General features: G+C 41.3%; 1 protein-coding gene across 13 annotated transcripts in view; it reads right to left on the bottom strand.

Annotated features, from left to right (window-relative positions):
* Positions 1-15,886, bottom strand: part of RARB (retinoic acid receptor beta) — a 444,828-nt gene that overhangs the window by 45,181 nt on the left and 383,761 nt on the right. For all 13 annotated transcript variants that reach the window (XM_078377299.1, XM_078377293.1, XM_078377291.1 and 10 more), the window contains one exon: positions 14,600-14,741. In XM_078377299.1, coding sequence (XP_078233425.1) covers positions 14,600-14,741 — 142 coding nt within the window. The remainder of the gene's footprint in view (positions 1-14,599; positions 14,742-15,886) is intronic.

Here is a 15,886-nt window from a genome sequence, read left to right as displayed (position 1 = left end):
TTTAGTAAACTAACCCAGAGAACACTGTCAAACAGCTTGCAGATACTGTAAATCAATATAGAAATGGAAACATGTATACATATACAGTGGTGTCTCACAAGACGGGCGCTCCGTTTAACGATGAATCCGCATTACGATGACGTTTTGAAAGGGAGAATTTTGCTGTGCGATGATCGGTTCCGTTTCGGGAACCGATTTTCGCTTCCTGACAATCAAAATAGCTGATCGTCAGGTTTTCAAAATGGCCGCCGGGTGCTCAAAATGGCTCCCCGTCGTGTTTAGGAGCCATTTTTCGCTGCACAGGCACCCGAAAATGGCCGCCCCTATGAAGGATCTTTGCTGGACCGTGCATTCTTAGCCGATTGGAACGCATTAACCAGGTTTTGATGCATCTCAATGGCTTTTTTATTTTTGCTTTACGACATTTTCGTTCTACAGCGATTTCTCTGGAACGAATTAACGTCATAATGAGAGGCACCACTGTATAGTGTGTGCCATGTACACCCAGACCTCTTCCTCTGTGCATCTGCTGTACACAAACTGGAGGTGGGGAGGGAGACTCTGCAACATCTCTCTGAACATGGACACAGTGTTTGTGATGGACTAGAAGACCAAGCCTGAAGTGTCTAAAGTCACAATCTTAATTGGGGTTTGTTGGCATGGGATTTTTGGAATTCATGGAATAAAGCTTTATTCCATGAATCCCTCCAGCCAGACTTTCGGGGTTTTTAATAATGAAATGAAAGTCCTGATAGGTGTTTCCAAATTCTTTAGCCAATGAATTCAGACTTCAGTAGCTATTTTCATCCTGTGGAGAAGAGAGAGGAAATGGGTGGATATGACTCAGCTCTGTAATAGTTGCAAGGGACTATGGGTATGGTAGTCTTTGCCCATTAGGCTATGCAGAGGAAGCCTCTAAAAAAACTACAAGACCCCAAATCCCTTGTAGCTCTTATGGAACTTAACCTTGCACACTCATTTCCTCTATCTTCTTCACAGGATGACAATGGCTGCCAAAGTCTAAATCCATTAGCCTAAGAGTTTGAAAACACCTGCCAGAACTTTCATTTCTTGATTAATGCCCCCAGAAATCTAGCTGAGGGAAATTCCTGCATATTTCTGGGGGCTCTACTCCACAAATTCTGAAAATCCTATGCCTAGTGATTTGCATCACATGATACTTTAAAACAAATAATATTACGTTAAGTGCTGCCTTTCCACTGATTTTATTTTCTTAGTTATGGCTGTGCAATTTTACTTTATATGCATTTTATATAAAACAAGAATATTCTAGAGAAAAAAAACATTCAAATGAAATCTAAAACAAAACTGATAACATCTATGAAGCCCTTCCAGTTGGATTTATGTTACTTTTTAATAATGAGCTATAAGATTAGTATACTGGCATGAGGGCAGGAGGAATCCTAATATATCAGAAAGCCTCTTTGCTAGGGTGCGTCCTCAAGATAACTTCACATAATTCCCTCTGCAAAATAACACGGCATACAATTATTTGAACAAGCTGAACTTCCTAAGTAACAATAAATTCTATGATTTCCTCATGCCCATCCCTCAATATATAAATATCAATATTAATACGATGGCGGCCTGTATATTCTACCCCACTTATATGAACAGTTGCTTTGATATGACACTTCTATTTAATCTATTTAACTGTATTATTCCATCAGCTTCGAATCTTTGTGCCTTATTGTGACAGAATCTTCACCCACTTTACTCAACAACAACAGAAAGAACATGAATATGGCAAGAATATGGCAAGAGGTCCCGTATATGGTGGTGGGGAACACTGTTATTGTGTTGTAAGTGTATATGTTTTATGTATATGATTTTTTTGTTATAGTTATAAATAAATAAAAAAATATATATATAAAAAAAAGAAAGAACATGATTGGCTAGAGGGACTAACAGGAGATATACAGTGGTGCCCCGCATAGCAATGATAATCCATGCAGCCAAAATGTCGCAATACGGATTCGTCGCTATGCGAAATAAAGAAGCCCATAGGAATGCATTAAAACCCATTTAATGTGTTCCTATGGGCAGAAAACTCACCTTTATGTGAAAATCCTCCATATGGCTGCCATTTTCGCTGCCCAGTAAGCGAGGAATCCGGGCGAAAACACGGCTGGCTGTCATTTTTTTTACCCGGAGGCCATTTTTGAACCGCCGATCAGCTGTTGGGAAATCATCGTTATGCAAAAATTGGTAAGCGAAACAGCTTACCAATCATCGCAAAGCGATTTTTTTCTCATTAGAAACATCGCAATGCGATCACAAAAAATCCGTCGCTATGCGGATTTGTCATTAAACAGGGTGCCCTTTAAGCGAGGCACCACTGTATAAATAAAAGCTGGATGGAGGGAAAGTTAACCAGGGGAGGTTTCTCGGGTTAACATAGAGTTAACAAGAAAGGAATTAAATTGTATTGAAGGAAAAGGAGGTTGAGTTTCAGTGTGGACTATATCAGGGGTGACCAACCCCTGGTCCGTGGCCCAGTGCCGATCTGTGGCCTGGGCCAGACCAGGCTGCTGAGACAGATCTCCCACCCCCTTGTACGCACTCTTGCCCCCGCACAGCCCCTTTGCGAGTGTGTGCAAGTGTGTGGGCGAGCACCCCACCCCTTTGTGAGTGCACGCAAGTGCCCCTGAGTGCCCCCACCCTTTGCATATATGTAAGAATGTGCGCACGCACCAGCATGAGCATGCACACATTCCTTCATGAATGCGCACAAGCGCGGGGGGGGTGGTGCCCCACCTCCCCCAACCAGTCTGTGGAGTTAAAAAGGTTGGGGACCACTGGACTATATAACATGATTTAGTTTGTATCAGAGACAGCTGGTGCTGGGGTGAGAAAGTTGACACTTGTAATTCATATAACCTCTAAGTCTGTGCAGTTTAAATATTGTGTTATTTCAGTAAAGAATTTGTGTTATGTTTCAGTTTAAAAACTGCTTGGGCATTTTTGATTTGGCTTAAGGCAAGTCCAGTGAAAATACAGGGTAGTTTAAAGGTGATTAGCCAGGTCAGGACTGGTCATACTTATTTTACTTATTTTATGGTGGCCGGAATATGCCCCACAGACTCCCAAAGCCAATTCTGGGGCCGCATAGCCCCTCAGCACTGAAAAGAAAGAAAATTACCGTATTTTTCGCTCCATAAGACGCACCTTTCCATAAGACGCACCAAATTTTTAGGAGAAGAAAACAGGAAAATATAATCTGTTTTCTTCGCTCCATAAGACGCACAGACTTTCCACACCCCTGTTTTGTGGGAAAAAAGTGAGTCTTATGGTGCAAAAAATACAGTAGTTATTTTTGTTTTAAATGGCTTGAAGAGGTAAGCCTTCATAACCTTCCAAAACTACCTTGGAACTTCCATTAAAACAATAATTTCAACCATATCTGTATTATTGATGCATTTGTGCCATTTTCTTGATGAACAGCTGAGGGGCGGGTGTCTGGGCTTCAAACCACCGCCCCTCAGCTGTTCCAAAAGGCAGGGGATTGGGCTGCACGGGCAGAAGCCCTTCTCCTGGAGCAGCCCAAACCCACACCTTTTGGAACAGCTGAGGGGCGGTGGTTTGAAGCTCAAACGCACGCCCCTCATCTGTTCCAAAAGACGGCGGTTTGGGCTGCTCCAGGAGAAGGGCTTCTGCCGGTGCAGCCCAATCCCCTGCCTTTTGGAACAGCTGAGGGGCGGGCGTCTGGGCTTCAAACCACCGCCCCTCAGCTGTTCCAAAAGGCAGGGGATTGGGCTGCACCGGCAGAAGCCCTTCTCCTGGAGCAGCCCAAATCGCCGTCTTTTGGAACAGCTGAGGGGCGGGAGTTTGGGCTGCTCCCGGAGAAGCGCTTCTCTGCTAGCAGCCCAAATGCCCGACAGTCAGCTGTTCTAAAAAGCGAGCCTTTGCGCTGCTCCCGGGGAAGTGCTTCCCCGCGAGCAGCGCAAAGCCCATTTTTTTGGAACAGCTGACCAGCGGGGGCTTTGCCATGATCGTGGGGGAGCGCTTCCCCGCGATCGCAAAGGGAGTTGTCCCCATAGGGGCCATCGCAAAGCGATCGCTCTTGCGATGGACTTTAGTCCATCGTAATGCGATTTCATCGTTAAACGGAGCGATCGCTATGCGAGGCACCACTGTATATGAAAAGATCAATGGTAGTTTGCTTTTTAAAAATACACAGAAGGGTTACATTTGGAGAAGGGAAGGGGAAGGAGAAGAAAGAGGGAGGGAGAAAGTCACTTACTTACACCTAATAGCTGAGAACCAACCAAAATTCAAAAAGTGGTCTGGAAAAAAATGGAATCCCTGGTCTCCACAATTTTTTTAGGCTAGTAAATCTTTACCAAAAAGCAGATGGGCTACCCAGGGTTACAGCTTTCCCTAAAAACAGCCTAAGAGGTACTTTCTCTCTGCTCAGTCAAATGAAGTAATGGCAGAACAGCTTCTCCAGAAAAATGGATAAAAGTGTCTAGTGAGTCTGTAATGGTTGTTTGAATATAAGTGGCTGTATTTGAACACAATTATGACAGAAGCACTGCTTCCTTTCCTCCCTGTGGGTATTATGTGTTTGTGTGTCTCCCACTTTTCAGCCATTTGCTTTTAGAGTCTCTGCTGTCATTCCTTTAACTGATATAAACAATACAAGGGTTGTGTTTCACATTTTTCAAAAAGATTTGGCTTCTGGGCATTTTGAAGGCATAATATTTACCATTTTATTTACCTCTTTCATACAGTAAAGCATACTCAGTAGTGCTCCTCACAAATCTAATACTACCACTTGTTTCATTAATGTCCCTAACACTGCTTGAAAGCAGAAAATGTTGCAGCTGTACGGTATAAATCAGCACATGGCAAACAAGTGAATGTAGTTCTCAATGAATCATGCAAGATTATTACTGGCTGCCTGAAACTTATCCCCACTGAAAATGTCCATTATTTGACTGGTATCGCCCCTCCAGAAATATGTTGAGAAGTACTAGCAAATAATGAACAAAATATGTAAGGCAATACAGCACCAAACCCATCCACTTCATGGGCACCAACTCCCAAGATGATGGCTAAAATCAGGAAAAAGTTTGCAGCATACATCTCAAGTTCTCAGTATTAAACCAGAAGAGAACAGGATAAACCTACAGAGAAGAAAAACAGCACACCGTACTGAACGGATGAATACTAAAGAGTGTCTCCCACCAGGACAAGACTTTCGCTGGACCATCTGGAAGCCACTTAATAGATTTTGAAGTAAAGTAGGGAGTTCAAAGAACAATGAAGTAAAATGAAGCTACTTGAATACAGGCCATTTTTTGTTACTGTGGAGAAATTCAATCAATGCCACACTTAAGTGCAGTCATGCCCCACCACATGTGCGAAAGATCTAGCAAATAGCTAAAATAAGGCTATTGATGTAGCCCACCTCTGGTCAAAAACAATCTATCTCAACATTTTGTTTTTAATTTTACCTCTAATTCATATAGATCCATAATTTTAATTTGTGTAACACTCTGATACAAAGAAAGAAAGAAAGAAAGAAAGAAAGAAAGAAAGAAAGAAAGAAAGAAAGAAAGAGAGAGAGAGAGAGAGAGAGAGAAAGAAAGAAAGAAAGAAAGAAAGAGAGAGAGAGAGAGAGAGAGAGAGAGAGAGAAAGAAAGAAAGAAAGAAAGAAAGAAAGAAAGAAAGAAAGAAAGAAAGAAAGAAAGAAAGAAAGAAAGAAAGAAAGAAATCACATGTAAATTATCAGTTCCATTCTTCAGGCCTACTGTCAGCAAGTGTAAAGGAAGTGGGGAAGATACCAAATCAAAGAAAATTCTTCCCTTATCATGCTATGAATTTTTTTGTTCTTTTCTATTTTATTTATATCATCTGGCTCTAACAAGCTCCAGAAAGCAATTCCATAATTTAAGATGTTGCTTTGAGATAGCCACAACATAGCTCAGTGGTTAAGGAAGCTGTGGCTGCAGAGTCAGAGGTTGGGAGTTGGATTTCCCCACTCTGCCTCCTGTGTGGAGAGCCAGCCTGTGTGGCCATGGGCAAGCTGCACAGTCCCAGGATGCCCCCAGAAAAAGGAGAAAGCAAACCACTTTTGAGTACAGTATTCTCTACCTAGAAAAACCTTGAAAAGGGTCACCATGAATTGGAATTCACTTGATGGCACACAATTTTTATGGGACAGTAGAGCCAAAGAAAGATCACTCTGAACTCTGCCACCAAATAAGGAACCAAAAGCCACTCCCTTCCCCTGTCTCGCAAGAAAAACATTGTGTCAAGGAAGAAAAGAACTTGGCACCTTCTGTCATCCATTAAAAGAGCAGCTGTCTTATAATTGCCCTCCTCTACTGTAGTGGTGGACAACATAGCAGGTCTGGGAGTGAACTTTATTTCCTCATTATTAGCTGCAGACTACATCTCCCAGCACTGCCTTATTTTGATTTACAAGACTGTTTTTCCAATTACAGTGGTGCCCCGCTTGACGATTACCCTGCTAGACGATGAAATCGATTCACAATGAGGTTTTTGTGATCGCTATTGCGATCGCAAAATGATGTTTCAATGGGGAAAATCCGCTTCATGACGACTGGTTTCCTGCTTCGGGAACCGGTTTTTCGCTTCCCGACGATCAAAAACAGCTGATCGTTGGGTTTTCAAAATGGCTGCTTGCTGTTTTCCGGACCTATTTCCAGAAGACAGCAATCGAAAATGGCTTCCCTTATGGAGGATCTTTGCTGGACGATGAGATATTTTGCCCATTGAAACGCATTGAACCGGTTTTCAATGCATTTCAATGGGTTTTTTCTTTCACTTAACGACAATATCGCTTAACAGCAATTTTAACGGAACGGATTAACGTCATCAAGCGGGGCACCACTGTACTGCCAAAAATTAAGCAGCATGGTTTTCATGGCTGCTCCAAAAGGTTCAAAATCTGCCTTGGAGACACTTATTGTTCCCACTCACATCCAAACCAGCTGTTACCTTTAGAGATGATCCTGCAAAACCCCTTTGAACCAAAGGCTCTGTACGAGTCCTATGATTGGGAATATGTTTCATAACCTCTTCTATCTCTTCAACCCTCCATGGTCCACCTGCACAGGAATAACCTGGTAAACACTGTTTTATCTAATTCTTACAGGGCCCTCCAAGTACAAGCAGCATGGAGGATGCATCTCATCAGCATTGTTATTCTCTTCGGCCATTCATTCACTTGTCTAGGACATGTTTCTGAAACAAAATGAGTTACAAATGAATGCATGCACTATTAATCTGCTGTACATGGCACAGGAGGGAAAGCTCATTAGTAGAGTTGATGCAATTACTAGCTGTCTCTCTCAAACATGGATTTAATTTTGTTATTAATAATTTACTTTAAATGCTGCATTAAAGACTTAAAATTGGCAAGAGAAAACCAAGCTGAACTGGAAAGGGAGTTGAGAGGAGGATCATGCAGAGCTCTTCTATATTCCCTGCAGACTAGTAAACCTATCTGTTTACTGAGGGTTGTTAAGCACTGCCCTCAGGAGCAAAGACTTTAATCACACACACATTCTAAACAGATTATTCTTAAACCAGGTTATTCTTAATTCATTGCACAGGACACTCCTTCCCAACCTCCTTATGTCCTATAATTCCCAGACAACATGGCTCATGGGCATGCTAGATGGGGATGTTGTAGTCCAGCCCACATGGAGGGCACATGTTGTTGTGGTGGTGGTGGTTTTGACTTATATACTGCCTCATATTACTTGGAACAGTTTACAACATAATTATGCAAAGAACACTTTCCCCTCCAGTGAGCTGGGCATTCATTTTACAGATCTTGGAAGGCTGGAAGACTGAGTTAACCTTGAGCTGGGTATCTGAACTCATTGGGATCAAACTCAGGTTGTGAGCAGAGGCTTGACTGCAGTACTGCAGTTTAACCTATACATCACAAGGCATGCTATCTTGGTACAAATGGATAGAGATTAAAAATAGCACAGAATTTTTCTTTTCTGGAACTCTCACAAGAAAGAATAACGTCTTTGAATATCTGGTTTATAGTTCTTCACAAAGGTAACGTGGTAGACGTACACAGGGGGCTTCTTGTTTCTCCTCAGTGATTCAGCAGATCCCTATCTATTACAAGAGTCTTGACTTGCAACCAATTTGAGTTACAACCAGCTCCAGTCACAATATTTTGCTTTGACTTGCGACTGGTGCTTTGAGATACAACCAAAAAGAGAGAGGCTCCCTCCCTCCCTCCTTTCCTGCCCTATCTTTTAACCTTAGAGGTCATCTTAGATTTAAAAAAGTCTCCCCCTAGTGGACGGATGAATTGCTTTTGCATTAGTTCCTATGGGAACTAACACTTTGAGATACTGTACAACCAGTGCCTTGAGATACAACCAAAAAACGGCCAGAACGGATTAATCACATTTCAATGTATTCCTTTGGGAAATGGTGCAATTCAAGACACCACTTGGGTTGGGAAACGTGATTTGGCAAATTTGAATGCCCTACTTGCAAGAGGGAAACAAACATTCTTGCTTTAAGGAATTTTCTAGATTGTGGCTACTACTTTGTATCAAATGAGTATACTATTAGTAATAACCCAAATCATAACAACAACAACAACACATGATGTCAATAACTGGGGTGGTGACTGTGACCAGCCCAATCTGGCTAATCACCTTTAACCTGCTCTTTTCTTTTTCTGGGCTTGCTTGCAGCCTACTACTGTATAATGAAAACCGAGCAGAGTTTTCACATAAACCAAATTGCCATTTTATTAACTGCATACTGTTTACACAAAAAATACTCATGCATGTGGTTACAATTTATTTTCAGATTAGATCTTATACTTCAGGCAACTAATCATCAAACCAACTGTTTCAGCCAACTGTTCAACGTATGTCTCCCCCCCTCCTCTTCTTACTTTCCAATATATCTTATACTGGTGCCATCTGATTGGTTCTCATCTCAGTCACTCATCAGTCAATAATGAACCAGTCTGGTGCTGCTGAGTAAACTTAATCACTGCTATGGAATCACCATGGTCACTTCCTTTTGTTTTTTGGATACCACCTCCCAGAATCCTCAAAAATTCCCTAGGCAGAATACTGGGAATTCCAGCCTCCCGACTCACACCTACATGCACCTCCACTTCAGTAACCAGAGGGTTTGTGTAAGGCATATAATCTATTCTACATTATGTAAATATTTCATTATTTGTGGTCCTTGTGTACTATCAGACCTATACTGTACATTTTGAGTTTGTTGTTATGTGCCATTAAGCTGCTTCTGACTTTTGATGACCATGTGAATGAGTGATCTTCAATATGTCCTGTCTTCAACTTCGCTGCTCAGCTGTGTAAACTCAAGCCTGTGGATTCCTTTAGGGAGTCAATCCATCTTGTGTTTGGTCTTCCTCTTTTCCTGCTACATTCAGGCTGTCTAAGCACTATTATCTCTTCCAGAGAATCTTGCCTTCTCATTATGTGCCCAAAGAAGGACAGCCTCAGTGTCATCATTTTTGCTTTGAGAGATAGTTCAGGCTTGATTTGATCTAGGACCCACTTGTTTGTCTTTCTGGCAGTCTGGGGTATCTGTAAAGCTCTCCTCCAGCACCATCCTTACTAATACAGTGGTGCCTCGCATAGCGACGTTAATCCGTGCAGCAAAAATCGCTGCTAAGCGATTTCATCGCTATGCGATTTTAAAAGGCCCATAGAAACACATTAAAACCTGTTTAATGCGTTCCTATGGGCAAAAAACTGAACTTAAAGCGAAGAGCCTCCATACGGCGGCCATTTTCTCTGCCTCTAAAGCGAGAAATCCGCGTGAAAACACAGCGGGCGGCCAGCTTTTAACCCAGTGGCCATTTTGGAACTGCCGATCAGCTGTTAAAAAATCATCGCTTTGCGATGATCGGTAAGCGAAACGGGGAACCGATCATCGCAAAGCAAAAAAAACCGCATAGGAAACATCGCAATGCGATCGCTATTGTGATCGCAAAAAGTTCGTCGCTATGCGGTTTTGTCACTAAACGGAGCACCCGTTAAGTGAGGCACCACTGTACCATTCTGTCCATATCTGGACTTGTGGACACTAAATAAAAGAGAAAACACAAATCTGTATATGCCATCAGGCTTGAATCAGTAGCTCTGGTGGTGGGAGGGATTGTTGCAGGAACAATCCCGATAAAAAGGGTCATATAACATTCTTGGATAAATTTGAAGAGAATAATTATTCTGCTACAAATGTCTGAATTAATTACATTTCACCATTTACCTAGTTGAAAGTAGATCACTAGATAGTAAGATAAATGAATTCTGCAGTTCTTGGCAGCCACACTATACTCATTAGTGCTCTAAAATCCTATCAGCATCAGAGACTGGCTGCCAGTTTTGCACATACAGTTGTTTTCTACTGAAACTGCCTAAAGGGGAATTATTTAGCCTCAGGATGTATGCACCTTGCTTTGCTTTTCCTACAACATCCAAGGAAGTAAACAGCAATGTATACACAAAGAATTTCACACAGTTCAGGTTGGATATTCATTCTTGCGTCTGCCCTCAGGACAAGGCACTGGGGTTGCTATTTCAAATGTCCAGCACAATTAACTTTTCCATTGGGGGTTTGTGAAGCAAAGTAGGCTTGTTCTACATGGCCTTGGGAATACTTTTTTGTTCTTTTGTCTTATAGGCATTCACACTATAAGGCATTCCAGGAACAGAGCACTAAGGACATAGGCAAAATGAGTGAAAACAGACATGCACACATGCATACACACACATGCGCTTAAAAGCCTTCAACAAATGGGCTTTTGTTTCAACACCTATCTAAAGAAACATGTTATTTCAAAATGCCAGATTAGAAAGGAGCTTAAAATATAAGCCTTTCAACTTCTGAAAGACAACAGCTTCTTGAGGGAACACACTGGTGGGCCACTCTGGACGCAGGCAAAACCTTATCCAGAGTTTGGCATGCTTCAGCTCACTGAGATCAATGGAATTAAGTACATTGAACTTTGTGTTGGATTTACGCCATAATGCTAAACCCATGCTTTTGTATTATGTACCCAAACTGCATTAAGTCTTGGGCTCCTAAACTCTCCTGCAACCCTTTTCATCCTTCTCTTGCGGCTGCAAGGCAGATATCAGAATCATCCTAGTGAAGTCACTTCTGTGTTGGCAAATAAGAAAAAACAGACCAGTGATCACTAACAAGGAGGACAAGATAGACAGAGATTTGCAACAGTAACAAAATGCTTATGGCTACTTATATGTACCCATAACATTTAGAAATGGTAACTGTAACCTAAATAGAAATACATCATAACTCACTGTGCCATCAACTACCCTGTTTTCCTGAAAATAAGCCCTAACCTAAAAATAAGCCCTAGTATGATTTTTCAGGATGCTTGTAATATAAACCCTACCCCAAAAATAAGCTCCAGGTAAATGAAACCTCACCCTCCACCATTGTGCAGCAAGCAGAATAAGATGACGCGACTGTATTTGAATATAGATTGTTGTACATGAAAAAATAAAACATCCCCTGAAAATAAGCCCTAATGAGTTTTTGTTTTTTTGTTTTAGCAAAAATTAATATAAGACCCTGTCTTATTTTCGGGGAACCATGGTAGTAAGCCTGGGAGGTTCATCAGGAGTACAGAGTGACTTCTTGAAAGTAGCACTGGAGGTATCTTGCTTGGACTTTTGTGTGCACACAGGCTTTTTGCCCTCTCGGGGTGACGTTTTGGCTATGTGTTCATTTGGTGAGAGCATCACCAGTTGGTAGGAAACCTTTGTGGGGCACTTTGGGGCTCAATCTCAATCATGAACTCAGTTTGTTGGCACATTACCTGCATCTGAATCTCCTCCAAATGTCTTCCCAGTTGGTTTTCTTTCCCACAAAATGGGTAATTTTTTTGTGGTATATGGTTTGCTACTAGAGGCCTAAGCCCAACACCTGCCTCCCTACTCATATCTGTTGGAAAAATTATTTGTCCTTTGTGACTAGGCAGTCTCATGACAGCCATTTTGTGAGCAGGCAGGTTTCCCAAGGCAACCCATAATACTTTTAATAATTAAAAGTATTAATTTTAATAATTTATAACTATACCTAAGAGGTTAGTGCAACTGATCACTATAGCATGCCTATCTTAGCAGTGCAATCTACATATATTTGTTTACAGGACAGTAAGTTCTCTCAAGGTCTGTTGGGTTCAGTGCCTGCTTAACATTCATCATAACCTTATGCTGGATTTGTCACTAAAACCACACATCACACCATCATTTTTAACTCAGATTACTTTTGTTCCTGCTTCCTCGTCAACTCTTCTAACTAAATTATTATCAACTGAATATTTTAAATGGACCCCAAACTGACACCTACAATCCCAATGCTCTGAGACTGCTAATACAGTGGTGCCCCGCATAGCAAGGTTAACCCGTTCCGGATTAACCTTCGCTATGGGAAAACATCATTAAGCGGGACGGGGAAACCCATTGGAACGCATTAAACTTTGTTTAATGCGTTCCAAATGGGCCCCAAACTCACCGTTCTCCGATGTTGTCCCATGTTCCGGTGGCCATTTTTGGTGTTCCGGTGGCCATTTTGGGTGTCCCGGTGGCCATTTTTGGTGTTCCGGTGGCTATTTTGGGTGTCGGGTGGCCATTTTGGGTGTCGGGTGGCCATTTTGGAACCGCCGAACACCTGTTCCCCCATTGTAATGCGAGCATGCCCTCACATTAGCGATGGGGAAATCTGCATCGCAATGCGGATTCATTGTTCAACGGTGCGTTCGTTATGCGAGGCACCACTTTAGTAAGCAATTTATGTAGCTGCACTTCTGCTCTACAGTACTTCAGTGCTAAAATTATGGTACTTGGGATTTTGCTTTTCAGATTCCTGGTACTTCTTATGCTTGCAAAATAGCCAATTCACAATCTATTTTGCTTTTATACCAGTATTTACAGCACTGAACTAAAGAATTTTCAGTAACGAAAGAAACTGATCCTTATATTGGTCTTCTAATGCTCACTGCAGTTTGCCACTTATGGTCAGCAAAGAAGTAGAGACCTAACAGAATTCATTCAAAAGCAAAATGAAAGTATGATTTTTAAAAAATTAAATGTTCTGTGACTGATCCAATGAAGGTAAGGAAGGCAAACCTGACCTTAGGAAAACTTTCTCTGGGATTCACAGCTGACACTGTGCAAACATGGGACAACAAGTATATTGCATAAGAAGGACTAGCAGCAAAATACTGCAGAATGCCATCACACAGAGATGGATAACCACAGGAGCCCCGGCTGCTTTTCCCCATAGCCCAGCCATCAGATAGACTGCAGAATACAGAATGTTGTTTTGGTGATACTAACATCCCTATTCAAGTGTCTCTACAAGCCACAAGCAGATTCCCTTACTGTTTGCTTTTCCCCCCTCCTTTTTAAAGATTCTCAATGGAACAGTTTACTCTAGAGGAACTGTGATGGAATCCTGAATAGAAACACTCAGGGCACGCGGACAACTTTATCAAGTTGAGGGCTGTGAAATCCATACTAACTCTAGTTTTATCTTAGCCTGCTGATTTGATGGGGAATAAAGTAGCTGTCTAGCCTACAGGAATTCAACATACCACCTATATGTGATGTTTAAAAAAAAAACATTTTAAAAAAATTAAAATATTGTTACAATATAGATTCCAAAGTAATTTCTGATCAAGGATGGAAGTGAATTTTGTTTTTTGTCATCCAGAGCTTGTAAAAGTTGTTTCTGGAGCACAACTTATAGAATCATCTGACCAATTTCACCTCTAGGGAAGCCTGGCAGTCACAATGCAAAAAAAAAATAACCTTTCTTAGTCCTGCTCACATTTTAATATAAACTATACTGCACTTCCTAAACAAAGAGACAAACTGGAATACTACCATGCTGGGTTTTTTCCACTTTTCAGTGAATACAAATGTGTCTAACTAGGGGAATTTACATATAAAAATGCATACATTAGGGGAAATGTTTTGCAAAAATGCATATATTAGGGCAAACCTGGACAAAGTGTGGCCCGCAAGCCACATACGGCCTGTGAGCCGCTCCTGTCTGGCCTGCCGGTCGTCGCTCCTGTCCGGCCCATCCGTCGCCGCTGAGTGAGCCGGAGCTCCGGTTCCAGTCACCCAACACAGCAGTAAGCAAAACCCGTGAGAGACGACATGATGATGCAGGCGTGAGATAGACGACAGTCAGCGAGGAAGACCGCAGGGGAACAGAGGACAGGCCCCCAAACACAATTCAGATTTTTCACGTGGCCGCCTATAGAAATTAATTGTCCACCCCGTATTAGGGGAATGCACCCAAATGATATGTATAAGGGGAAACTTAATTTTGCATAAATCTCACACAGACTTAAAGAAATGAAAGTTGATATAAAAATGAAACAGAATTAACTTTAGAAAATGTCATAGAAAGGAAGAGAGAGACAGATTTGCCCATTGCTATTTGTGACCCCAATATGTCTTATTAGGTAACAGCATCTTCATGACCATCATCCCAACCTGAATAGATAAATAAAGCAATGAGACAACTTCTACAGTCAACTCACATTCTTTGGACATTCCCACTTCAAAGCACTTTTGTAGTCTGCAATACTGGCAGCGATTCCTAGTGACTTTATTAATAACACAGTTCTTATCTCGATGACATGTATAAACCATGTTCTTCTGAATGCTTCTGCGGAAAAAACCCTGCAATCAAGCAGAAAGAGAGAGAGAAAGAGAGAATGAAATGAAACATTTAATTACATTGCCTATCATTCTGTGAACTGACTGAAAGCAACTGCAACACTGTGACCAAATTTGATAACCTTCAAGCCTTTATGAAATATTCAACTTCTCATGTCACTTCTTTGTAACAGGAAATATTGGTCAATCAAAAATAAATATAACGTACTAGTTGAGCAAAGGCACCCAGGACACAGACTGAGCATTCAAAAAGTGAAGGACAAAGTTTTGGTTCATATATTTATCTATATAGATGTACAGCAAGGACAAAGACTATACTGTACTTCATTGTTATATGACTAGTCATTCATTCATATTTAGCCTCCACTTTCCCGCCACCATGCTATATGAAAGAATGTGTAAAACAGGAAAAAGTCATCCAATTAAGACAGAAAAGTGAGCAATAATGCTAGCTACATTTCCTGTTCTTGAAAATTTAGTTTGTCTCAACATGATGAGATTCCTCAATGAGGTGATAAAGTTGAGAGATTCTTCACTTCTTGTGTTAGAAAAGGAGCACTTTTGTTTCTGTCATAGGTTCTGCAATTTGCACAAATTGTGCAGCAGTCTGCACAAAACTAGTGTTTGAGAAATAAAGCACACAAATAGATTAAGCACAGAATAAATGGCTGGTTACTAAAAGAGACAGAAGCAACTCAACCAATGCTTCTGATTTTTAAAAGTCCATGGAACAATCCAGCAGCTCTTATAGTTTTATATAATTTATGCACAGTTGTGCAAAAAACTATTCTTGCCAGTGCAAGAACTCTCCTTCATAGCAATGGGAAATGACTTGCCAACTCTCAAGGGGAAAATGCTATAGGGATAACACAAACATTGAGTATCAGAATATTAGAATATCCACATCTTCCACTCCCTTCAAGATCTAATTCTAGATTCAACAATAAACTCTGTAAACATACCAGTCCCTTCTCAGTCTTTTAAATTAAAGCAGAATACTCTTGCCAAACCAAATGCAGGGATGCATTACAATAATGCAGCCAAACACAAATCCTCTATTTCCTCTCACATCTAAAGATTCAGTTCCTGAGTTTGGCTCAGGCTGAATCATAGCAGATATATTATAATCACTGTGACTCCTTGATGAT

This window comes from Pogona vitticeps, chromosome 6 (genome assembly GCF_051106095.1).
Source record: "Pogona vitticeps strain Pit_001003342236 chromosome 6, PviZW2.1, whole genome shotgun sequence".
NCBI classification, from domain to species: domain Eukaryota; kingdom Metazoa; phylum Chordata; class Lepidosauria; order Squamata; family Agamidae; genus Pogona; species Pogona vitticeps.
The sequence above is the reverse complement of the archived record's forward strand: the minus strand, read 5'-3'. Positions and strand labels throughout refer to the sequence as shown.